The 26,788-nt window shown below is 47.8% G+C and overlaps 1 protein-coding gene across 1 annotated transcript in view; it reads right to left on the minus strand.

Moving 5' to 3' along the window:
• LOC134928628 (cathelicidin-related antimicrobial peptide Bf-CRAMP-like) overlaps positions 1–26,788 on the minus strand; it is a 103,944-nt gene continuing 77,156 nt past the window's right edge. The window contains exons 2-5 of the mRNA XM_063924556.1: positions 24,096–24,382; positions 22,045–22,149; positions 21,369–21,452; positions 1–457 (exon numbers count right to left, since the gene is read on the minus strand). Of these exons, the coding sequence (XP_063780626.1) occupies positions 275–457; positions 21,369–21,452; positions 22,045–22,149; positions 24,096–24,382 (659 nt within the window). The 3' untranslated portion in view covers positions 1–274. The remainder of the gene's footprint in view (positions 458–21,368; positions 21,453–22,044; positions 22,150–24,095; positions 24,383–26,788) is intronic.

Below are 26,788 nucleotides of genomic sequence, written 5' to 3' on the forward strand. Positions count from 1 at the left end.
TTTATTGGGTAATATTTTTATTATATGTAGTACAGATTTTTATGAGTTCAATATCATTTCTATATTCAGAAGTGAATATTTTGTTTTTACAGGTTGTATTTGTGAAACATCATATATATTGTAAATGTATTCAGTCAGTCTCTGCAGGATATTGGCGTCTCTTGTGAATAACATGTAATAAGAACAGATTGGTGGAAAATGACGTTGTAGAAAGTATGCATAGAGAAAACGTGACAGTCACTGACAGGAATATAATAGTTCTACAGATAGTTCTCTAAGCCCAAGACGTTCCTGTGTTACTGTTCTTGACAGTTGCAATTGAAGAGCCAAATCCAGGTCTATAAGGCTTTTCACCACGATTAGGACGTTTGCCGTTGCCACCGCGATTCCCTCTACGTATTCTGCTCAGTCGAATGAGGTCACTTCGTCTACTTTTTGATCTCCTCACTCCTGCAGGCTGATCAAAAATAGATATAAAAATGATGTTAAAAATATGTGTATATATTTGTGCCTGTACCGTATGTATACAGTTGCAAGCAAAAGTATTCAAAATATCAACAGGTCTGTCAGTATTATACTCATTGTCCCATACAGTATTTTTATTGCAAACCAGTAGATTCTTATAGTGAATTTTACAACAAAACCCCACTTAAAATGCTGATTGTATAATTATTCAACCCATGTCTGCATACACCAGGCCTGTATGGGAGGGTGGCTAGGAAGCCAGAGCTTTGTGGGACCCATAGCAACATTTTAAAGGGGCCCCAATACCACTGCTTTTAGAGATACACCAGTCTGCAGCAGTTGTTAATTTTATACCCTATAATCAGAGCCGGCCCTAACCAATATGATGCCCAAGGCAAGATTTTGGCTGGTGCCCCCTAGCCCCACCGCTGGTTCCGCCTCTGACCCTGCACCCCTTTCCCAGCACCATCACCCCTCACCCATAGCAGTCCTTATTTTGGTGTTTGTACCCCCTATATTTTAAATAGAAACAGTTCGCACATTTGGCGCACAGCCCAAAAAGGGGTGTGTTTTTGCTGGCAAGGGGCATGGCCACACAATAGTAACCCCAATTCCAATTACGCCACACAGTACTGCAACTTTATTCACATTTGATCATGCGATAGTTTCCATAATTCATATTACATCCCACAGTAGTATTACTTTACCTTATAAACATTACTCCTCACAGTAGAGCCCCTTATCCACATTACATCACACTGAATTGCTCCTTATTCACATTACACCACACACTATTGCTCCTTATTCATATTAGACGACACAGCAGTGCCCTTTCTATACGCAACGCCACATAGTAGAGCACTTTATACACATAATGCAACACATTAGTAATGCATTTATACACATAATTCCACACAGTAATGCCCCTTACACATTATTAATGTCCTTATAAACATAATGCCCCTTACACATGTGACACTTTATTAAAGTCCTTATAAACATAATGTGCCTTACACATTATGACAACCTTTATTAATGCCCTTTTACACATAATGTCCCTTACACATATGTCGCACATTATTAATGCCCTTATACACATAATGACACACATAGTGCCCCTTACACATTTGCTGCACATTATTAGTGCCCCTATACACATAATGACACACATACAGTAGTACCCTGTTACACATATGCCGCACATTATTAATGCCCTTATACACATAATGACACACAGTGCCCCTTACACATATGTTGCACATTATTAATGTATTTTTACATGACACACATAATGCTCCTTACACATATTCTGAACATAGTGCACAACCAACCCACTGACATGCACACAGCACTCACACTGCCACTAACACTGTGACCTCTGCCTCTGCTTGAATACAGATGTGTCCTCATAAATCTTGCCTCAATGTTAACGTCGGGCACCTTTTTTATGAAAATGCATCTTATTTGCATTGCTATGTGGCTAGGATGCACAAGCACCTTCTGCTGATTAAAATGATATGCAGCATGCCTATATACTGTGTGAGACTGAGACTGTGGCTGTATCTGCATATGAAATGCTACATACAGAATATAGGCATGCCGCATATCATTTTAATCAGCAGAAGCTGCTGATGCCCCTAGGCATATCAAATGCCCTAGGCAATTGCCTAGTTTGCCTATGCCTATGGCCGGCTCTGCCTATAATAGTGCCCGAGCTCATTTTCTGAACCACAGTAGTGCCCTAGTTAATGTTATGTCAAATTGTAGGGCTCCCAGTACAGTTTATGCAACACAGTACTCCCAAGTCACTTTATGACATACCATGTATTGTAAGGGCCCCTATGTGCCACCCAATGGTGAAAAATGTATATATCACATGTAACTGTGACAGGGAAGGTGGCTCCTCTCAGCTCTGGTCTCCATAGCAACTGCACCTCCTGCACCTATGGTAGCTACGCCCTTGACTGTAAGCCTACGAGCAGGGCCTCCATACCTCTCTGTCTGCCTGTTACTACCAAGGCTTGTTTTATTACTGTTCTGGGGATCAGTATGTGATCCCGGCGTACAGGACACAGCTCCCCTCCTCCGGCACCTGTCTGTCCGGCAGCTTGTGAAGAGATGCGGGGACTGTTCGCCATCTCGGGATTGTGAACATTTTCACGATCAAACTCTGAAAAAAATGCTTTTTCGGAGATTGATGACTGTCACAATTTCTACATCCCCTGAGGAGTGTAGAAATTGTGATATTTTAAGGATGATGAATATGCCCCTTGGTGCCTAAACCAGTGCTGCGAGTGTGGCGGTACGGGGCGGAACTGCGTACCGGTAAGAATTTCCCAGCCGGTACGCAGTACCGCTGGGCCGCCACCTCGCAGACACCGTGTCAGAGAGAGGAAAGCGCAGTCAGTCCAGACTCCGGTGACCGGTGGTCTCTCCTCTTCCCGAGTCCGGCGGCGGCGTGGATTACACTCAAACGCCGGCTCGTGAGCCAATCAGAGCTTGCAGACCAGCAGCCAATCAGAAGCCGCTGCTGCTGGACCACGAGCTCTGATTGGCTCACGGACCGGCACGAGATCTGAGATATAGGACGCAGGAGAAGACTGGACTGAGGGCAGGAGAGGGGCAGGAGAGGCGCTTGCTACACTCTCCTCTCCCCAACAGTCACACTGTACAGCCAACCCCAGAGAGCAGCAGCAACAACAACAACAACAACGGTGAGTTTCACTGCTGGGGGCATATCTGGCACTGTGGGGGGCATGTGTATCTGGCACTGTGGGGGCATATGTGTATCTGGCACTGTGGGGGCATATGTGTATCTGGCACTGTGGAGGCATATGTGTATCTGGCACTGTGGGGGCATATGTGTATCTGGCACTGTGGAGGCATATGTGTATCTGGCACTGTGGGGGCATATGTGTATCTGGCACTGTGGGGGCATATGTGTATCTGGCACTGTGGGGGCATATGTGTATCTGGCACTGTGGGGGCATATGTGTATCTGGCACTGTGGGGGCATATGTGTATCTGGCACTGTGGAGGCATATGTGTATCTGGCACTGTGGGGGCATATGTGTATCTGGCACTGTGGGGGCATATGTGTATCTGGCGCTGTGGAGGCATATGTGTATCTGGCACTGTGGGAGCATATCTGGCACTGTTGGGGCATATGTGTATCTGGCACTGTGGGGGCATATCTGGCACTGTTGGGGCATATGTGTATCTGGCACTGTGGGGGCATATCTGCCACTGTCGGTGCATATGTGTATCTAGCACTGTGGGAGCATATCTGCCACTGTGGGGGCATATTTGTGTCTGGCACTATTGGGGGCATATGTGTATCTGGCACTGTCCGGGCATATGTGTATCTGGCACTGTGTGGGCATACCTGGCAGTATGGGGGCATATGTGTATCTGGCACTGTGAGAGCATATCTGGCACTGTCAGGGCATATGTGTATCTGGCACTGTGAGAGCATATCTGTCAATGTCAGGGTATATGTGTATCTGGCACTGTGAGAGCATTTCTGGCACTGTCAGGGCATATGTGTATCTGGCACTGTGAGAGCATATCTGTCAATGTCAGGGCATATGTGTATCTGGCACTGTGAGAGCATATCTGGCACTGTCAGGGCATATGTGTATCTGGCACTGTGAGAGCATATCTGTCAATGTCAGGGCATATGTGTATCTGGCACTGTCGGGGCATATGTGTATCTGGCACTGTGGGGGGATATCTGGTACTATGGTGGCATATTTGTGTCTGGCACTATTGGGGTCATATGTGTATCTGGCACTGTGGGCGCATATTTGTGTTTGGCACTATTGGGGGCATATGTGTATCTGACACTGGGGGGGGGCATATTTGTGTCTGGCACTATTGGGGGCATTTTCGTATCTGGCACTGTGAGCAGGGGCGGATTGGGAACAAAAAGCGGCCCTGGAAAAATTTGTACTAGTGGCCCCACCTGGGCAGCACCAGAGGTGTAAGGTCTAGCCATGGGCCATGGCAGCAGCACCCTCCCCCCAAGACTTTCCAGATAGTGGGGATGCCCAGCATCAAGGGGGAAGTTAAAAGGAAATAAAATTAAATGTTATGAGCACATTATATGATACACCTTCATAATTTAGGAAACTATATAATTCTTTAGAAATATATATTTTCTTGCTTATTACACCAACCATATCCCAATCACTATTCACTCAATCTTATATGTCAGCCAAGCAGGCAGACAGAGCATACACTAGATCACAGGTTCTCAAACTCGGTCCTCAGGACCCCACACGGTGCATGTTTTGCAGGTCTCCTCACAAAATCACAAGTGAAATAATTAGCTCCACCTGTGGACCTTTTTAAATGTGTCAGTGAGTAATTAATACACCTGTGCACCTGCTGGGTTACATGCAAAACATGCACTGTGTGGGGTCCTGAGGACCGAGTTTGAGAACCACTGCACTAGATCACAGGTTCTCAAACTCGGGGGTAAATTTACTAAGATGGGAGTTCTATTTAAGATGGGATGTTGCCCATAGCAACCAATCAGATTCCAGGTATTATCTTCTAGAAGGTGCTAGATAAATGAGAAGTAAAAGCTGATTGGTTGCTGTGGGCAACATCCCATCTTAAATAGAACTCCCATCTAAGTAAATTTACCCCATGGTCCTCAGGACCCCACACAGTGCATGTTTTGCAGGTAACCCAGCAGGTGCACAGGTGTATTAATTACTCACTGACACATTGTAAAAGTTCCACAGGTGGAGCTAATTATTTCACTTGTGATTCTGTGAGACCTGCAAAACATGCACCGTGTGGTGTCCTGAGGACCGAGTTTGAGAACCTATGCACTAGATCACAGGTTCTCAAACTCGGTCCTCAGGACCCCACACAGTGCATGTTTTGCAGGTCTCCTCACAGAATCACAAGTGAAATAATTTGCTCCACCTGTGGACCCTTTAAAATGTGTCAGTGAATAATGAATACACCTGTGCACTTGCTGGGTTACCTGCAAAACATGCACTGTGTGGGGTCCTGAGGACCGAGTTTGAGAACCACTGCACTAGATCACAGGTTCTCAAACTCGGTCCTCAGGACCCCACACAGTTTTCAGTGGTAAAGCTCAACATAATATGCTGGCATTATATAATAATAATAATAATAATAATAATAATTACAAGTAGTGTTTGCCCGCTGCGTCTCTTGAATGGATTTATGTTATTGCTTAGAGGAACTCATTTTACGAAGACAGTAGTGCCATCTAATATTGAGATGTATATTTTATATTGTACACATTGGTCACAAAATGTCTTTGTGAACAGTATTTGCAGTTTTTCCTTCAGTGATTAACACAAAAAGATACTTGGGGCTACTAATTCCCGAGCAAGCCACGTAAAGCTGCCAATGGGAGATGCAGCTGGTCCTGACATCTATGCCTACAGCCCTGATCGTTTGCCCCTGTGACAGTACACCAATAAGCAATAATCCACAGCTTTTCATTTTTTTATGTAAACACAGAACCCAATTCAAGGGGCAGAGTGGTATTGATATCCCAGCGGGCGGGATCATCGCCGTCCCGACGCATATGCGGGCTACGCAGCCGCATAGAGCACTGGACAGTAGAGGCCACCGCTGCACGATTCAGTGAAACCCGGCCAGCACCAGCTCCCTGTGCGACCTCTGCTGCTGGGGAGCTGTGTAAGTGCGTCCCCGTCTAGGGGCGTGTCCACGACGGGCTGTCAGCGGGGAGGCAGAGACCACTGCCTGCTCCCCGCTCGAAGCTGCTGCTGCTCCCGCACTGCCAGTAGGATGTCAGTACTGCACAGTGGCGCTGTCTGTGCACTGCTGTCACACGGGGCAGAGGGAGAGAGGGGGGAGCACTGCTGCTACCCCCGAGCAGAGGGAGGGATGGGGGAGCACTGAGATAGCTGCTGGTGCTGCAGCTATATATATAACTCTGGCTGCATAAGAGGGGACAAATGTTTTTAATGCAGCATAAATAAATAATTAATAATAAATGACCCCTTGCCAACTGTTTTTGCTCCTCGGCGGCAGAGGTTGCTGCAGGGAGCTGATCCGGTACGACGTTCTGGAAACTGGTCCAGTCAGGGTTTCACCAAATCCCCGCCGTTGCTGACCGTGAGTGAGTCACCGTAACTCACTGTACAGGGCCGCAGCCGCCCGCCTTGGATAAGGCTAACACTGCTGGCTGGGATGCAGTTACCATGATCACAGCCGGCACCATGTCCAGAAGTCAGAGAAGGTCAGAGCCACCATGTCAGAGATGGTCTCTCTCACCCCACTTCTCTCTCTCCCCTCTCTCTCACCCCCCCTCCCCACTCTCACTCTCCCCTCTCTCTCTCCTATCTCCCCCCGTGTTCTTGTCAATAGTTATACATCACGTGTAAGCTACTGTGCGGTGTAATGTGACTAGCGGACGCTACTGTGCAGTGTAATGTGACTAGCGGACGCTACTGTGCAGTGTAATGTGACTAGCGGACAGTACTGTGCGGTGTAATGTGACTAGCGGACGGTACTGTGCAGTGTAATGTGACTAGCCGACGGTACTGTGCTGTGTAATGTGACTAGCGGACGCTACTGTGCAGTGTAATGTGACTAGCGGACGCTTCTGTGCAGTGTAATGTGACTAGCGGACAGTACTGTGCGGTGTAATGTGACTAGCGACGGTACTGTGCAGTGTAATGTGACTAGCCGACGGTACTGTGCTGTGTAATGTGGCTAGCGGATGGTACTGTGTGGTGTAATGTGACTAGCAGACGCTTCTGTGCGGCATAATGTGACTAGCGGACGGTACTGTGCAGTGTAATGTGACTAGCCGACGGTACTGTGCAGTGTAATGTGACTAGCGGACGCTACTGTGCAGTGTAATGTGACTAGCGGACAGTACTGTGCGGTGTAATGTGACTAGCGGACGGTGCTGTGCAGTGTAATGTGACTAGCCGACGGTACTGTGCTGTGTAATGTGGCTAGCGGATGGTACTGTGTGGTGTAATGTGACTAGCGGACGCTTCTGTGCGGCGTAATGTGACTAGCGGACGGTACTGTGCAGTGTAATGTGACTAGCCGACGGTACTGTGCAATGTAATGTGACTAGCGGACGCTACTGTGCAGTGTAATGTGACTAGCGGACGCTTCTGTGCGGCGTAATGTGACTAGCGGACAGTACTGTGCGGTGTAATGTGACTAGCGGACGGTACTGTGCAGTGTAATGTGACTAGCCGACGGTACTGTGCTGTGTAATGTGGCTAGCGGATGGTACTATGTGGTGTAATGTGACTAGCGGACGCTTCTGTGCGGCGTAATGTGACTAGTGGACACTACTGTGCTGTGTAATGTGGCTAGCGGACGCTACTGTGCAGTGTAATGTGACTAGCGGATGCTACGGGCCCTCATTCCGAGTTGTTCGCTCGCAAGCTGCTTTTAGCAGCTTTGCACACGCTAAGCCGCCGCCTACTGGGAGTGAATCTTAGCTTATCAAAATTGCGAACGAAAGATTCGCAATATTGCGAAAAGACTTCTCTGTGCAGTTTCTGAGTAGCTCGAGACATACTCTGCCATTGCGATCAGTTCAGTGCTTGACGTTCCTGGTTTGACGTCACAAACACACCCAGCGTTCGCTCCCCAGACACTCCTCCGTTTCTCCAGCCACTCCCGCGTTTTTCCCAGAAACGGTAGCGTTTTTTCACACACTCCCATAAAACGGCCAGTTTCCGCCCAGAAACACCCACTTCCTGTCAATCACACTACGATCACCAGAACGAAGAAAAAACCTCGTAATGCCGTGAGTAAAATACCTAACTGCATAGCAAATTTACTTGGCGCAGTCGCACTGCGGACATTGCGCATGCGCATTAGCGACTAATCGCTCCGTTGCGAGAAAAAAATAACGAGCGAACAACTCGGAATGACCCCCACTGTGCGGTGTAATGTGACTAGCGGACAGTACTGTGCTGTGTAATGTGACTAGCGGACGGTACTGTGCAGTGTAATGTGACTAGCCAACGGTACTGTGCAGCGTAATGTGGCTAGCGGCTGGTACAATGTGGTGTAATGTGACTAGCGGACGCTACTGTGCGGCGTAATGTGACTAGCGCACACTACTGTGCTGTGTAATGTGGCTAGCGGACGCTACTGTGCGATGTAATGTGATTAGTGGACGCTACTGTGCGGTGTAATGTGACTAGCGGACGGTACTGTGCTGTGTAATGTGGCTAGCGGACGGTACTGTGCGGTGTAAATGTGACTAACGGACGCTACTGTGCGGTGTAATGTGACTAGCGGACAGTACTGTGCTGTGTAATGTGACTAGCGGACGCTACTGTGCGGTGTAATGTGACTAGCGGACGGTACTGTGCTGTGTAATGTGGCTAGCGGATGGTACTGTGCGGTGTAATGTGACTAGCGGACGCTACTGTGCGGTGTAATGTGACTAGCGGACAGTACTGTGCTGTGTAATGTGACTAGCGGACGCTACTGTGCGGTGTAATGTGACTAGCGGACGCTACTGTGCGGTGTAATGTGACTAGCGGACGGTACTGTGCTGTGTAATGTGGAAAGCGGACAGTACTGTGCAGTGTAATGTGACTAGCGGACGCTACTGTGCGGTGTAATGTGACTAGCGGACGGTACTGTGCTGTGTAATGTGAGTAACGAATTCTACTGTGCGGTGTAATGTGACTAGTGGACGGTACTGTGCGGTGTAATGTGACTAGCGGACGCTACTGTGCGGTGTAATGTGAGTAACAAATTCTACTGTGCGGTGTAATGTGACTAGCGGACGCTACTGTGCGGCGTAATGTGACTAGCGGACACTACTGTGCTGTGTAATGTGACTAGCGGACACTACTGTGCTGTGTAATGTGACTAGCGGATGATACTGTGCGGTGTAATGGGAGTAACGAATTCTACTGTGCGGTGTAATGTGACTAGCGGACGCTACTGTGCGGTGTAATGTGCGTAACGAATTCTACTGTGCGGTGTAATATGACTAGCGGACGATACTGTGCGGCGTTATGTGACTAGCGCACACTACTGTGCTGTGTGATGTGGCTAGCGGACGCTACTGTGCGGTGTAATGTGATTAGTGGACGCTACTGTGCGGCGTAATGTGACTAGCGGACACTACTGTGCTGTGTAATGTGGCTAGTGGACGGTACTGTGCGGTGTAATGTGACTAGCGGACGCTACTGTGCGGTGTAATGTGACTAGCGGACGCTACTGTGCTGTGTAATGTGACTAGCGGACGTTACTGTGCGGTGTAATGTGACTAGCAGATGGTACTGTGCTGTGTAATGTGGCTAGCGGATGATACTGTGCGGTGTAATGTGAGTAACGAATTCTACTGTGCGGTGTAATGTGACTAGTGGACGGTACTGTGCGGTGTAATGTGACTAGCGGACGCTACTGTGCGGTGTAATGTGAGTAACGAATTCTACTGTGCGGTGTAATGTGACTAGTGGACGGTACTGTGCGGTGTAATGTGACTAGCGGACAGTACTGTGCTGTGTAATGTGACTAGCGGACGGTACAGTGCAGTGTAATGTGACTAGCGGATGGTACTGTGCAGTGTAGTGTGACTAGCGGACGGTACTGTGCGGTGTAATGTGACTAGCGGACGGTACTGTGCGGTGTAATGTGACTAGCGGACGGTACTGTGCTGTGTAATGTGACTAGCGGATGGTACTGTGCAGTGTAATGTGACTAGCGGACGGTACTGTGCGGTGTAATGTGACTAGCGGATGGTACTGTGCTGTGTAATGTGACTAGCGGACGGTACTGTGCGGTGTAATGTGACTAGCGGACGGTACTGTGCGGTGTAATGTGACTAGCGGATGGTACTGTGCAGTGTAATGTGAATAGCGGACGGTACTGTGCTGTGTAATGTGACTAGCGGACGGTACTGTGCAGTGTAATGTGACCAGCGGACGGTACTGTGCAGTGTAATGTGACTAGCAGACGCTACTGTGCGGTGTAATGTGAGTAACGAATTCTACTGTGCGGTGTAATGTGACTAGTGGACGGTACTGTGCGGTGTAATGTGACTAGCGGACGCTACTGTGCGGTGTAATGTGAGTAACGAATTCTACTGTGCGGTGTAATGTGACTAGTGGACGGTACTGTGCGGTGTAATGTGACTAGCGGACAGTACTGTGCTGTGTAATGTGACTAGCGGACGGTACAGTGCAGTGTAATGTGACTAGCGGATGGTACTGTGCAGTGTAGTGTGACTAGCGGACGGTACTGTGCGGTGTAATGTGACTAGCGGACGGTACTGTGCGGTGTAATGTGACTAGCGGACGGTACTGTGCTGTGTAATGTGACTAGCGGATGGTACTGTGCAGTGTAATGTGACTAGCGGACGGTACTGTGCAGTGTAATGTGACTAGCGGACGGTACTGTGCAGTGTAATGTGACTAGCAGACGGTACTGTGCAGTGTAATGTGACTAGCAGACGCTACTGTGCTGTGTAATGTGACTAGCGGATGGTACTGTGCAGTGTAATGTGAATAGCGGACGGTACTGTGCTGTGTAATGTGACTAGCGGACGGTACTGTGCAGTGTAATGTGACCAGCGGACGGTACTGTGCAGTGTAATGTGACTAGCAGACGCTACTGTGCGGTGTAATGTGACTAGCGGACGGTACTGTGCTGTGTAATGTGACTAGCAGACGGTACTGTGCAGTGTAATGTGACTAGCAGACGCTACTGTGCGGTGTAATGTGACTAGCGGACGGTACTGTGCTGTGTAATGTGACTAGCGGATGGTACTGTGCAGTGTAATGTGACTAGCGGACGGTACTGTGCAGTGTAATGTGACTAGCGGACGGTACTGTGCAGTGTAATGTGACCAGCGGACGGTACTGTGCAGTGAAATGTGACTAGCAGACGCTACTGTGCGGTGTAATGTGACTAGCGGACGGTACTGTGCTGTGTAATGTGACTAGCGGATGGTACTGTGCAGTGTAATGTGACTAGCGGACGGTACTGTGCAGTGTAATGTGACTAGCAGACGGTACTGTGCAGTGTAATGTGACTAGCGGACGCTACTGTGCAGTGTAATGTGACTAGCGGACGGTACTGTGCAGTGTAATGTGACCAGCGGACGGTACTGTGCAGTGTAATGTGACTAGCAGACGCTACTGTGCGGTGTAATGTGACTAGCGGATGGTACTGTGCAGTGTAATGTGACTAGCGGACGGTACTGTGCAGTGTAATGTGACTAGCAGACAGTACTGTGCAGTGTAATGTGACTAGCGGACGGTACTGTGCAGTGTAATGTGACTAGCGGATGGTACTGTGCAGTGTAATGTGACTAGCGGACGCTACTGTGCAGTGTAATGTGACTAGCGGATGGTACTGTGCGGTGTAATGTGAGTAACAAATTCTACTGTGCTGTGTAAATGTGACAAGCGGAAGGTACTGTGCAGTATAATGTGACTAGCGGACGGTACTGTGCAGTGTAATGTGACTAGCGGACGGTACTGTGCTGTGTAATGTGACTAGCGGACGGTACTGTGCTGTGTAATGTGACTAGCAGACGCTTCTGTGCGGTGTAATGTGACTAGCGGATGTACTGTGCTGTGTAATGTGACTAGCTGATGGTACTGTGCTGTGTAATGTGACTAGCGGACGGTACTGTGCAGTGTAATGTGACTAGCGGATGGTACTGTGAAGTGTAATGTGACTAGCGGACGGTACTGTGCTGTGTAATGTGACTAGCGGATGGTACTGTGCAGGGTAATGTGACTAGCGAACGGTACTGTCTGGTGTAATGTGACTAGCGGACGCTACTGTGCAGTGTAATGTGACTAGCGGATGGTACTGTGCGGTGTAATGTGACTAGCGGACGGTACTGTGCTGTGTAATGTGACTAGCAGATGGTACTGTACTGTGTAATGTGACTAGCGGACGGTACTGTGCAGTGTAATGTGACTAGCGGACGGTACTGTGCGGTGTAATGTGACTAGCGGACGGTACTGTGCTGTGTAATGTGACTAGCGGATGGTACTGTGCTGTGTAATGTGACTAGCGGACGGTACTGTGCGGTGTAATGTGACTAGCGGACGCTACTGTGCAGTGTAATGTGACTAGCGGATGGTACTGTGCGGTTTAATGTGAGTAACAAATTCTACTGTGCGGTGTAATGTGACTAGTGGATGGTACTGTGCGGTGTAATGTGACTAGTGGACGGTACTGTGCGGTGTAATGTGAGTAACGAATGCTACTGTGCGGTGTAATGTGAGTAACGAATTCTACTGTGCGGTGTAATGTGACTAGTGGACGGTACTGTGCTGCGTAATGTGACTAGCGGACGCTACTGTGCGGTGTAATGTGACTAGCGGACACTACTGTGCTGTGTAATGTGACTAGCGGATGATACTGTGCGGTGTAATGTGAGTAACGAATTCTACTGTGCGGTGTAATGTGACTAGCGGACGCTACTGTGCTGCGTAATGTGACTAGCGGACACTACTGTGCTGTGTAATGTGACTAGCGGACACTACTGTGCTGTGTAATGTGACTAGCGGATGATACTGTGCGGTGTAATGTGAGTAACGAATTCTACTGTGCGGTGTAATGTGACTAGCGGACGCTACTGTGCGGTGCAATGTGAGTAACGAATTCTACTGTGTGGTGTAATATGACTAGCGGACGCTACTGTGCGGCGTTATGTGACTAGCGCACACTACTGTGCTGTGTAATGTGGCTAGCGGACGCTACTGTGCGGTGTAATGTGATTAGTGGACGCTACTGTGCGGCGTAATGTGACTAGCGGACACTACTGTGCTGTGTAATGTGGCTAGTGGACGGTACTGTGCGGTGTAATGTGACTAGCGGACGCTACTGTGCGGTGTAATGTGACTACCGGACGCTACTGTGCTGTGTAATGTGACTAGCGGACGCTACTGTGCGGTGTAATGTGACTAGCAGATGGTACTGTGCTGTGTAATGTGGCTAGCGGATGATACTGTGCGGTGTAATGTGAGTAACGAATTCTACTGTGCGGTGTAATGTGACTAGTGGACGGTACTGTGCGGTGTAATGTGACTAGCGGACGCTACTGTGCGGTGTAATGTGAGTAACGAATTCTACTGTGCGGTGTAATGTGACTAGTGGACGGTACTGTGCGGTGTAATGTGACTAGCGGACAGTACTGTGCTGTGTAATGTGACTAGCGGACGGTACAGTGCAGTGTAATGTGACTAGCGGATGGTACTGTGCAGTGTAGTGTGACTAGCGGACAGTACTGTGCGGTGTAATGTGACTAGCGGACGGTACTGTGCTGTGTAATGTGACTAGCGGACGGTACTGTGCAGTGTAATGTGACTAGCGGACGGTACTGTGCGGTGTAATGTGACTAGCGGATGGTACTGTGCTGTGTAATGTGACTAGCGGACGGTACTGTGCGGTGTAATGTGACTAGCAGATGGTACTGTGCAGTGTAATGTGACTAGCGGACGGTACTGTGCTGTGTAATGTGACTAGCGGATGGTACTGTGCTGTGTAATGTGACTAGCGGACGGTACTGTGCAGTGTAATGTGACTAGCGGACGGTACTGTGCTGTGTAATGTGACTAGCGGACGCTACTGTGCAGTGTAATGTGACTAGCGGATGGTACTGTGCGGTGTAATGTGAGTAACGAATTCTACTGTGCGGTGTAATGTGACTAGTGGACGGTACTGTGCTGTGTAATGTGACTAGCGGATGGTACTGTACAGTGTAATGTGAATAGCGGACGGTACTGTGCTGTGTAATGTGACTAGCGGACGGTACTGTGCAGTGTAATGTGACCAGCGGACGGTACTGTGCAGTGTAATGTGACTAGCAGACGCTACTGTGCGGTGTAATGTGACTAGCGGACGGTACTGTGCTGTGTACTGTGACTAGCGGATGGTACTGTGCAGTGTAATGTGACTAGCGGATGGTACTGTGCAGTGTAATGTGACTAGCAGACGGTACTGTGCAGTGTAATGTGACTAGCGGACGCTACTGTGCAGTGTAATGTGACTAGCGGACAGTACTGTGCAATGTAATGTGACTAGCGGACGGTACTGTGCAGTGTAATGTGACTAGCGGATGGTACTGTGCAGTGTAATGTGACTAGCGGACGCTACTGTGCAGTGTAATGTGACTAGCGGATGGTACTGTGCGGTGTAATGTGAGTAACAAATTCTACTGTGCTGTGTAAATGTGACAAGCGGATGGTACTGTGCAGTATAATGTGACTAGCGGACGGTACTGTGCAGTGTAATGTGACTAGCGGACGGTACTGTGCTGTGTAATGTGACTAGCGGACGGTACTGTGCTGTGTAATGTGACTAGCAGACGCTACTGTGCGGTGTAATGTGACTAGCGGATGTACTGTGCTGTGTAATGTGACTAGCTGATGGTACTGTGCTGTGTAATGTGACTAGCGGACGGTACTGTGCAGTGTAATGTGATTAGCGGATGGTACTGTGAAGTGTAATGTGACTAGCGGACGTTACTCTGCTGTGTAATGTGACTAGCGGATGGTACTGTGCAGTGTAATGTGACTAGCGAACGGTACTGTCTGGTGTAATGTGACTAGCGGACGCTACTGTGCAGTGTAATGTGACTAGCGGACGGTACTGTGCTGTGTAATGTGACTGGCAGATGGTACTGTACTGTGTAATGTGACTAGCAGACGGTACTGTGCAGTGTAATGTGACTAGCGGACGGTACTGTGTGGTGTAATGTGACTAGCGGACGGTACTGTGCTGTGTAATGTGACTAGCGGATGGTACTGTGCTGTGTAATGTGACTAGCGGACGGTACTGTGCGGTGTAATGTGACTAGCGGACGCTACTGTGCAGTGTAATTTGACTAGCGGATGGTACTGTGCGGTTTAATGTGAGTAACAAATTCTACTGTGCGGTGTAATGTGACTAGCGGATGGTACTGTGCAGTGTAATGTGACTAGCGAACGGTACTGTCTGGTGTAATGTGACTAGCGGACGCTACTGTGCAGTGTAATGTGACTAGCGGACGGTACTGTGCTGTGTAATGTGACTAGCAGATGGTACTGTACTGTGTAATGTGACTAGCAGACGGTACTGTGCAGTGTAATGTGACTAGCGGACGGTACTGTGTGGTGTAATGTGACTAGCGGACGGTACTGTGCTGTGTAATGTGACTAGCGGATGGTACTGTGCTGTGTAATGTGACTAGCGGACGGTACTGTGCGGTGTAATGTGACTAGCGGACGCTACTGTGCAGTGTAATTTGACTAGCGGATGGTACTGTGCGGTTTAATGTGAGTAACAAATTCTACTGTGCGGTGTAATGTGACTAGTGGATGGTACTGTGCGGTGTAATGTGACTAGTGGACGGTACTGTGCGGTGTGAGTAACGAATGCTACTGTGCGGTGTAATGTGAGTAACGAATTCTACTGTGCGGTGTAATGTGACTAGTGGACGCTACTGTGCGGTGTTATGTGAGTAGCGGACAGTACTGTGCTGTGTAATGTGACTAGCGGATGGTACTGTGCGGTGTAATGTGACTAGTGTACGCTACTGTGCGGTTTTAATGTGACTAGCGGACGCTACTGTGCGGTGTAAATGTGACTAGCAGACACTACTGTGCGGTGTAATGTGCATAACGAATTCAACTGTGCTGTGTAATGTAACTAGCGGATGGCACTGTGCAGTGTAATGTGACTAGAGGACGGTACTGTGCTGTGTAATGTGACTAGCGGATGGTACTGTGCTGTGTAATGTGACTAGCGGACGGTACTGTGCAGTGTAATGTGACTAGCGGACGGTACTGTGCGGTGTAATGTGACTAGCGGACGGTACTGTGCTGTGTAATGTGACTAGTGGATGGTACTGTGCTGTGTAATGTGACTAGCGGACGGTACTGTGCGGTGTAATGTGACTAGCGGACGCTACTGTGCAGTGTAATGTGACTAGCGGATGGTACTGTGCGGTGTAATGTGAGTAACAAATTCTACTGTGCGGTGTAATGTGACTAGCGGATGGTACTGTGCGATGTAATATGACTAGTGGACGGTACTGTGCGGTGTAATGTGAGTAACGAATGCTACTGTGCGGTGTAATGTGAGTAACAAATTCTACTGTGAGGTGTAATGTGACTAGTGGACGCTACTGTGCGGTGTAATGTGACTAGCGGACGCTACTGTGAAGTGTAATGTGACTAGCGGATGGTACTGTGCGGTGTAATGTGAGTAACAAATTCTACTGTGCTGTGTAATGTGACAAGCGGATGGTACTGTGCAGTACAATGTGACTAGCGGACGGTACTGTGCAGTGTAATGTGACTAGCGGACGGTACTGTGCTGTGTAATGTGACTAGCGGACGGTACTGTGCTGTGTAATGTGACTAGCGAATGGTACTGTGCTGTGTAATGTGACTAGCGGATGGTACTGTGCAGTGTAATGTGACTAGCGGACGGTACTGTGCGGTGTAATGTGACTAGCGGACGCTACTGTGCAGTGTAATGTGACTAGCGGATGGTACTGTGCGGTGTAATGTGACTAGCGGACGGTACTGTGCTGTGTAATGTGACTAGCGGATGGTGCTGTACTGTGTAATGTGACTAGCGGACGGTACTGTGCAGTGTAATGTGACTAGCGGACGGTACTGTGCGGTGTAATGTGACTAGCGGACGGTACTGTGCTGTGTAATGTGACTAGCGGATGGTACTGTGCTGTGTAATGTGACTAGCGGACGGTACTGTGCGGTGTAATGTGACTAGCAGACGCTACTGTGCAGTGTAATGTGACTAGCGGATGGTACTGTGCGGTTAAATGTGAGTAACAAATTCTACTGTGCGGTGTAATGTGACTAGTGGATGGTACTGTGCGGTGTAATGTGACTAGTGGACGGTACTGTGCGGTGTAATGTGAGTAACGAATGCTACTGTGCGGTGTAATGTGAGTAACAAATTCTACTGTGCGGTGTAATGTGACTAGTGGACGCTACTGTGCGGTGTAATGTGACTAGCGGATGCTACTGTGCGGTGTAATGTGACTAGCGGACAGTACTGTGCTGTGTAATATGACTAGCGGATGGTACTGTGCGGTGTAATGTGACTAGTGGACGCTACTGTGCGGTGTTAATGTGACTAGCGGACGCTACTGTGCGGTGTAAATGTGACTAGCAGACGCTACTGTGCGGTGTAATGTGCATAACGAATTCAACTGTGCTGTGTAATGTGACTAGCGGATGGTACTGTGCTGTGTAATGTGACTAGCGGACGGTACTGTGCGGTGTAATGTGACTAGCGGATGCTACTGTGCAGTGTAATGTGACTAGCGGATGGTACTGTGCGGTGTAATGTGAGTAACAAATTCTACTGTGCGGTGTAATGTGACTAGCGGATGGTACTGTGCGGTGTAATGTGACTAGTGGACGGTACTGTGCGGTGTAATGTGAGTAAAGAATGCTACTGTGCGGTGTAATGTGAGTAACGAATTCTACTGTGCGGTGTAATGTGACTAGTGGACGGTACTGTGCGGTGTAATGTGAGTAAAGAATGCTACTGTGCGGTGTAATGTGAGTAACGAATTCTACTGTGCGGTGTAATGTGACTAGCGGACGCTACTGTGCGGTGTAATGTGACTAGCGGACAGTACTGTGCTGTGTAATGTGACTAGCGGATGGTACTGTGCGGTGTATTGTGACTAGTGGACGCTACTGTGCGGTGTAAATGTGACTAGCGTACGCTACTGTGCGGTGTAAATGTGACTAGCGTACGCTACTGTGCAGTGTAATGTGACTAGCGGACGGTACTGTGCTGTGTAATGTGACTAGCGAATGGTACTGTGCTGTGTAATGTGACTAGCGGATGGTACTGTGCAGTGTAATGTGACTAGCGGACGGTACTGTGCGGTTTAATGTGACTAGCGGACGCTACTGTGCAGTGTAATGTGACTAGCGGATGGTACTGTGCAGTGTAATGTGACTAGCGGACGGTACTGTGCTGTGTAATGTGACTAGCGGATGGTACTGTACTGTGTAATGTGACTAGCAGACGGTACTGTGCAGTGTAATGTTACTAGCGGACGGTACTGTGCGGTGTAATGTGACTAGCGGACGGTACTGTGCTGTGTAATGTGACTAGCGGATGGTACTGTGCTGTGTAATGTGACTAGCGGACGGTACTGTGCGGTGTAATGTGACTAGCGGACGCTACTGTGCAGTGTAATGTGACTAGCGGATGGTACTGTGCGGTTAAATGTGAGTAACAAATTCTACTGTGCGGTGTAATGTGACTAGTGGATGGTACTGTGCGGTGTAATGTGACTAGTGGACGGTACTGTGCGGTGTAATGTGAGTAACGAATGCTACTGTGCGGTGTAATGTGAGTAACGAATTCTACTGTGCGGTGTAATGTGACTAGTGGACGCTACTGTGCGGTGTAATGTGACTAGCGGATGCTACTGTGCGGTGTAATGTGACTAGCGGACAGTACTGTGCTGTGTAATATGACTAGCGGATGGTACTGTGCGGTGTATTGTGACTAGTGGACGCTACTGTGCGGTGTTAATGTGACTAGCGGACGCTACTGTGCGGTGTAAATGTGACTAGCAGACGCTACTGTGCGGTGTAATGTGCATAACGAATTCAACTGTGCTGTGTAATGTGACTAGCGGATGGTACTGTGCAGTGTAATGTGACTAGCGGACGGTACTGTGCTGTGTAATGTGACTAGCGGATGGTACTGTGCTCTGTAATGTGACTAGCGGACGGTACTGTGCAGTGTAATGTGACTAGCGGACGGTACTGTGCGGTGTAATGTGACTAGCGGACGGTACTGTGCTGTGTAATGTGACTAGCGGATGGTACTGTGCTGTGTAATGTGACTAGCGGACGGTACTGTGCGGTGTAATGTGACTAGCGGACGCTACTGTGCAGTGTAATGTGACTAGCGGATGGTACTGTGCGGTGTAATGTGAGTAACAAATTCTACTGTGCGGTGTAATGTGACTAGCGGATGGTACTGTGCGGTGTAATGTGACTAGTGGACGGTACTGTGCGGTGTAATGTGAGTAACGAATGCTACTGTGCGGTGTAATGTGAGTAACGAATTCTACTGTGCGGTGTAATGTGACTAGTGGACGCTACTGTGCGGTGTAATGTGACTAGCGGACGCTACTGTGCGGTGTAATGTGACTAGCGGACAGTACTGTGCTGTGTAATGTGACTAGCGGATGGTACTGTGCGGTGTAATGTGAGTAACGAATGCTACTGTGCGGTGTAATGTGAGTAACGAATTCTACTGTGCGGTGTAATGTGACTAGTGGACGCTACTGTGCGGTGTAAATGTGACTAGCAGACGCTACTGTGCTGTGTAATGTGCATAACGAATTCAACTGTACGGTGTAATGTGACTAGCGGATGGTACTGTGCGGTGTAATGTGAGTAACGAATGCTACTGTGCGGTGTAAATGTGACTAGCAGACGGAACTGTGCGTTGTAATGAGACTAGCGGACGGTACTGTGCGGTGTAATGTGAGTAGCGGAAGGTACTGTGCGGTGTATTGTGACTAGTGGACGCTACTGTGCGGTGTAAATGTGACTAGCGGACGCTACTGTGCGGTGTAAATGTGACAAGCAGACGCTACTGTGCGGTGTAATGTGCATAACGAATTCAACTGTGCGGTGTAATGTGACTAGCGGATGGTACTGTGCGATGTAATGTGAGTAACGAATGCTACTGTGCGGTGTAAATGTGACTAGCAGACGGAACTGTGCGTTGTAATGAGACTAGCGGACGGTACTGTGCAGTGTAATGTGAATAGCGGACGCTACTGTGAAGTGCAATGTGACTAGCAGACGCTACTGTGCAGTGTAATGTGACTAGCGGACGGTACTGTGAGGTGTAATGTGAGTAACGAATTCTACTGTGCAGTGTAATGTGACTAGCGGACGCTACTGTGAGGTGTAATGTGAGTAACGAATTCTACTGTGCTGTGTAATGTGACTAGCGGACGGTACTGTGAGGTATAATGTGAGTAACGAATTCTACTGTGCTGTGTAATGTGACTAGCGGACGCTACTGTGCGGTGTAAATGTGACTAGCAGACGCTACTGTGCTGTGTAATGTGACTAGCGGACGGTACTGTGCGGTGTAATGTGAGTAACGGACACTACTGTGAAGTGCAATGTGAATTGGTACTATTCTGTGGACACGCCTCTTCCCCATGAAACCACGCCCCTATATATTCTACTAAGGGGCGCCAAAATATATTTTCGCTTACCAAAAAAATTAGGCTCGGGCCGGCCCTGGACGGGATGCCTGGTGTCAATATTACGACAGCCGCATCCCAGCCGTCAGAATGCCAAAAGTGGGCCAGAGCGCAAAGAGTCCCCTTGCGGGCTCGCTGCGCTCACCACGCTGCAGGCACGGTGGCTCGATGCACTCGCCACAGGTTTTATTCCCGCTCTATGGGTGTCATGGACACCCACGAGTGGGAATACCCATGGCGAGCGCTGTTGGCAATCCCAGCTGTCGGGCTTTCGTCGTCGGGATCCTGAACACCGGGATCCCAACAGCCAGAATATTAAATACATTCCCAAGGGGCAATCAATCTCATAGTCCAGTCTAAGACCACTTTAGTCAAACAAATATTATTTTGTAGATTCCAAAGCCGTTGCTACTTAACCTACAGTAACACTGAAAGGTTGCATGACCAGCGACTCTATGATATGTAGTATTTGTCTTGGTGCGCCATCTACTGGATTGACATGTATATTGCAACTGCATAAATCAAGATAAGCTGCCTGATTAGTGATTAATATATAGTCGGAATTTCCTGCAAAATTGATCTTGACTAGATAGCGCTGACTCCTGGAAGCATTACTGAGTAATAACTGAATAGACAATGAATAACTGGCGTTACTCACACGTAGATAGATTCTGTCACATGTCACTACAATGATATCCCGATCCTTCTCAGCAAACACAGAGGATCTGCAGGATTTAACCACCTGTCAGAGGGGAAAGTAATTAGTTGTGAGTCCGGATACAATGATCACATGATATGTACATGTTACGAAATGGGACAATGGAATAAACTTTGGGTTGGATCTCAGAGGCTGCCAGGTAGGAGAGTCTGACTGCCAGGCAGTCAGTGGGACAGCGACCAGACCGCGCCTACATGTTACAGTAGGTACGACATGTACGCATCCACCCCAACAGGGTGACAGATTTTTTTGTGCTCCCAGACAATGTTCTCCAACATTTACTTTTCTGGACAGAAGCAAAACTAATTTCAGTGTCCACCCTCTAACCCACAACAACAAGTGGTACCGTATGAGCGTCCAATCTGGTCAAGACGTGGAAGAGTTCTGGCCCAGGGGCTGGAAGATGACGCAGTCTGCTGGCAATAATCCTCCCATTCTTTATAATGCAGAGGTCAAAGGTAGGTGCAATGTTTTGTGGCTTAATATTTGCTTCTTGCAAGGAGCTGAGAGGGGTGTCCCTGATTACTCCCATTCATCTATCTGTCTGCTCCCAAACATCCGCATATTTATACACTATGCCTCGGAGGTGATACATTGCGTCTCAGGACGTACTTACTCCATTGTCTTTGAATGCGCAGTCCTCCATGATTTTACCGTTAGACTTTTCACATAACGTTTCTTTTATCATGAATCGAAGTTGCCGGGAACTAGAGGCTTCATCCTGCAAACAATAATAACAACAGGAAACCGGATACATGTCAGAATGCGGCAATGGACCTAGGGGTCATATTCACTAAAGTATTTTAGGAGTGGAGATGTTTCCTGTAGCAACCTATCAGATTCTATTTATCATTTGTCTAGCACCTTCTAGAAGATAATAGCTAAAATTTGGTTGCTATGGGCAACATCTTTGCTTCTTAAAACTATCACTTTAGTAAATATGCCCCCTAGTGTCCATACGCCATACAGTACGTGATCCGACTGAGCTGTTCTGAGAATAGTGGTGTGCCATTTCTTCCTTAAATTCTGCATCCGTATGGCATCGCTGCGGATACAGATGTAAGGGCCAAATTCAGACCTGATCGCTAGGGTAATAAACTAACCTAAGTTGGAAAGGGCGCTGTAAGTGTAACTCCAATTTGTTATGTATATCCCCTTGAAGAAGTCCAGGCTTTTGAACGGACGAAACGCGTTGGAACTACTCTGCTGCTGTAACTCCTCTAATGGACAGATAAGCGATTGAACTTTTAAACTCCTGTACGCATGTATTCTGGCTATTTTATATCTATCGGGACAGTCTGCTGCTGAGTCCTTTTTAGATGGACAGATAAGCCTCAATATACCTTTTTATCTTGTACGTTTTTAGTGTAGCCATTTGTATGTCTTTTATATTAAATTGTTATTTTGTTTACCTTTAAAAATGTCTGGGCTATCAAATTGATATAATTGGGAATAAGCACGTTCCCTAATTCATTGCCCTTTACTGCTAAATGACATTTATTTGTGAAAACAGTACACACTATGCTTTGCTATGTTTTTTCTTTACATGTGAATCTCAAATGATCAACAATCATTGGAAATCCTTATAAAACCAGATAAGTGCTCTTGGTTTTAATTATACCCACCTGATTTTGTTTCCCCTTTTAAAACTCGTTATTGCACTCCCAAGCGCTTATTTTCTCCACTACTTATCTTTGTTTTTAAGTGTACACCTTACATTTATTCTGTATTATGAGCAGCTACTCTTAAAAGAGCTAAGGAGTGTTACTCAGAACAATTTAACACTGCACATCTGTACTGAAGCGCCTAGGTTTCTGCTATTTATATATATATATATATATATATATATATATAGCTGCTGCCTGAATAGGTTCGTCACACCTATATAATAAATCCAAACAGAAAAACAACAACAATAAGGCAGCGCTAACTAAGATGGATTGTCAGATAATCAATGTAATTTATTACACTTTAAAAAACATCACTGAATCATCTTTTAAAACTAAACTCATTAAAATGACACTGCAGTAAATAGCTTCTGGTCACCAATATATATTGCATAGGCTTGTTCCAATATTTCCCCCTTTTTGGCTCAGAACCAAAATTATCCTGGGGCTATAGCATAGTCCCTGGACTGGAGAAATGTGTAATACCGACGCTGGAGGATCAACAGTTCCAATACTGAATCATTAGATAGGAAAGTCCTCACCAGTTGTGCGTGTTTATATACAGAGTCCAGTCCTTGGTTCACGGATAAGGTTCAAATGCTGGCAATAAAAGAGGGTCCACGGTGGTCCAAGCAGTGGTGATTGAGTGTGAACGGATGACACAGAGGCTCACACCTGACGCGTTTCACAGCTGACTGCTGCTTTATCAACCTTTGGACCGGCACGCCTGCGCATTGCGGTGTATACGCATGCACAGTTCAGACCCGATCGCCCGCCGTGCGAAAACACACAGCAGCGATCGGGTCTGAATTACCCTCTAGGTGCAGTCGCACACAGATCACAGAATCAAATTGATCAGTGCCAGCCGGCAATGTAGTTTTGTTGCACACAGTTGTTATATTTGTGCAAAAAGACGCACGTGCAAGTCGCCCCAGACCTGGTGCGCCAATACTAACACCGCTATGCTACAATGGGCCCAAAATGAAAGCCGGTCACTTACCTCTATGTACTCCGAGTTATTCCCCAGGAGCTTATAGATGACGTCTTCCCCGGATAGTTTGTTGTAGTAATCAGCGCTGATGACAGACACGGCGGAGATGTCCTCTTCAGTCCATGGCATTATGGGTAATGACGCACTAGCAGCGGCTGCGATCACGCACAGCGCTAAGCACAGGAACCTCTCCATGTTGAACGACTGACTTATACCTCTGACTGATGCCGGGACACTCAGAACAATAACAATACACCGTATACGCCTCTGCTCTTGGAACGATTCTCTGTATCCAGCTGGAAAACAGAACATTACATAATGATGATTTCTCTGTGATTGAGACATATTTTCACAGGAACATTACATTCTAATAACAAACACGCAGCACAGAGATTATGGGGGAGGTGCGGAACTGAACTTCTTTCAGTTTTGTATGTGCCCACAAAGAGAAATGTATTCATGCAGATTCCACGTTGTTATATGGAGAGGCGAAACTGGGATGGAAGGGTCATACACACGTACAGATGTGTCCTCACTTCACAGATGTCCGTACGCGCTGCAAAAAAAGCTAGCGTGCGATTGGGTCTGAATGACCCCCATAGTGCACCAGAGGCTGCGACTTTAACCGCACAGGATTTGATTTTAAACATGTACACAGTCACAGATGAAGCACAACGGAGCTTTGTGTGAGGACGAGCTGCGGCTGCTGCATCGCAGCACTTCTTACACTGACTCAGCTGCACTCCCCATTTATCAGCGTAAGGCATCAATGTAGGGTCTAATTCAGACCCGATCGCTCGCTAGGCTTTTTTTGCAGTCCTGCGTTCGCATAGTAACCGCCCATAGGGGAGTGTATTTTCGCTGTGCAAGTGTGCGATCACATGTGTAGCCGAGCTGTACAAACAGATCTTGTGCAGTCTCTGCGCAGCCCAGGACTTACTCAGCCGCTGCGAACACTTTAGCCTGTCCGGTCCTGGAATTGACGTCCGGAACCCTCCCTACAAACACTTGGACACGCCTGTGTTTTTACAACCACTCCCAGAAAATGGTCAGTTGCCACCCACAAATGCCCTCTTCCTGTCAATCTCCTTGCGATGCCCGTGCGAATGGATTCTTCGCACAAACCCATCGCTAAGCGACGATCTGCTTTGTACCTGTGCGAAGCACCTGTGCATTGCGCTGCATACGCATGCACAGTTTAGACCTGATCACAGCTCTGCAAAAAACGCTAGCATGCGATCTGAATTACCCCCAGTATGCTAATAAGACGCGCATTTTGAGCAAAAAAACAGGCGCGGCTGAGTCACACGGGACCTGACGGGTGTATAAAGGTGGATTGCAGCGGTTTCACAGATCGCCCAGCTAAGCTTTACAGACAGCTCAAGTTTTAAGGACAAGCGGCCTGATTTAGAGGTGACACACACGGCACTGCAGCTGCGATTTAGTACACAGCGATTGTGCGAAAATATGCAAATGTCGCAGCTGCCGGGATTTATACTGAGACTTCTACTGTAGGTGACTAAGATCTGCCGCTTGTGTACAAAGACACATAGGTAGATAATCAGCCTTCTGAATTACTGTGGTCTCACAGTGCGGCCGCAGATGCTAAGACGCCGGAGACAGTGTAACTGAGTACGGAATGCAGTCACAGGTTCAGACGCGGCCCCAAAAGGGGGCCTGCGACTTCCCATAGAGATGCAGTTAAAATGGCAGCTGTCGGGATCCCGGCGCTCAGGAGACCAACGCCGGAATCCCGACAGCCGGCAAAATGCTGACAGACCAAGGGGGCATGTACTAAGCAGTGATAAAAGTGGAGATGTTGCCCATGGCAACCAATCAACTGCGCTGTATACTTTTATAGTATGTAAATTATAAATGTTACGTCAATGCTGATTGGTTGCTATGGGCAACTTCTCCACTGGCTCGCTTCTCCACTTTTATCACTGCTTAGTACATCTCCCCCTGAATTCTGACCGCCGTCTGGTATACCCACTTGGTTGCTGGATCCACACCACCAACCGAGTGGGAACAGAACCTGTGGCTGCCTCGCTGCCGGGATTCCGGCAGATGTTATGCCGCTGTTGGTGTACTGACCGCTGCCATCCCATCTGCCAGAAAATCATACTGAACCCCTCCCATAAATGGTGCGTGCCTGTCACTCACTTTGCAAAATCCTCTCTGCGACCGGCGCCTCAAGAACTTTGCGGCACATGTGCAGTTCCACATATACGCTATCAGGAGTATTTGTGGACCAAGGTTTAGAAAACTCAGTGTAAGACATTAGATAAATACCATTTATATATGCTCAGTACTATAACCAAAGACATTACATAAACACCATATAAATACGCTCAGTACTATAACCAAAGACATTACATAAACACCATATAAATACGCTCAGTACTATAACCAAAGACATTACATAAACACCATATAAATACGCTCAGTACTATAACCAAAGACATTTGTGGATATAAGCTTCTGGAAGAATTAAGACATTGTCTTGGAGATTAGGATTTATGGTTAATGTATTATTATGAAATTGGAGCCTAATCTGAATTAGGGCATCATGCATGTTTACGTGATGACCTAATCGCGGCTGAGACACGTGCACATCACACCCAGAATGCAAAGCGCAGGCCCCAGATCTCATTGTGTGTACTGTGCACAGTAGGGGGTATATTAACTAAAGTGCTTGTTTA

The sequence above is a fragment of the Pseudophryne corroboree genome, chromosome 5 (assembly GCF_028390025.1).
Source record: "Pseudophryne corroboree isolate aPseCor3 chromosome 5, aPseCor3.hap2, whole genome shotgun sequence".
In the NCBI taxonomy this organism is placed as follows: domain Eukaryota; kingdom Metazoa; phylum Chordata; class Amphibia; order Anura; family Myobatrachidae; genus Pseudophryne; species Pseudophryne corroboree.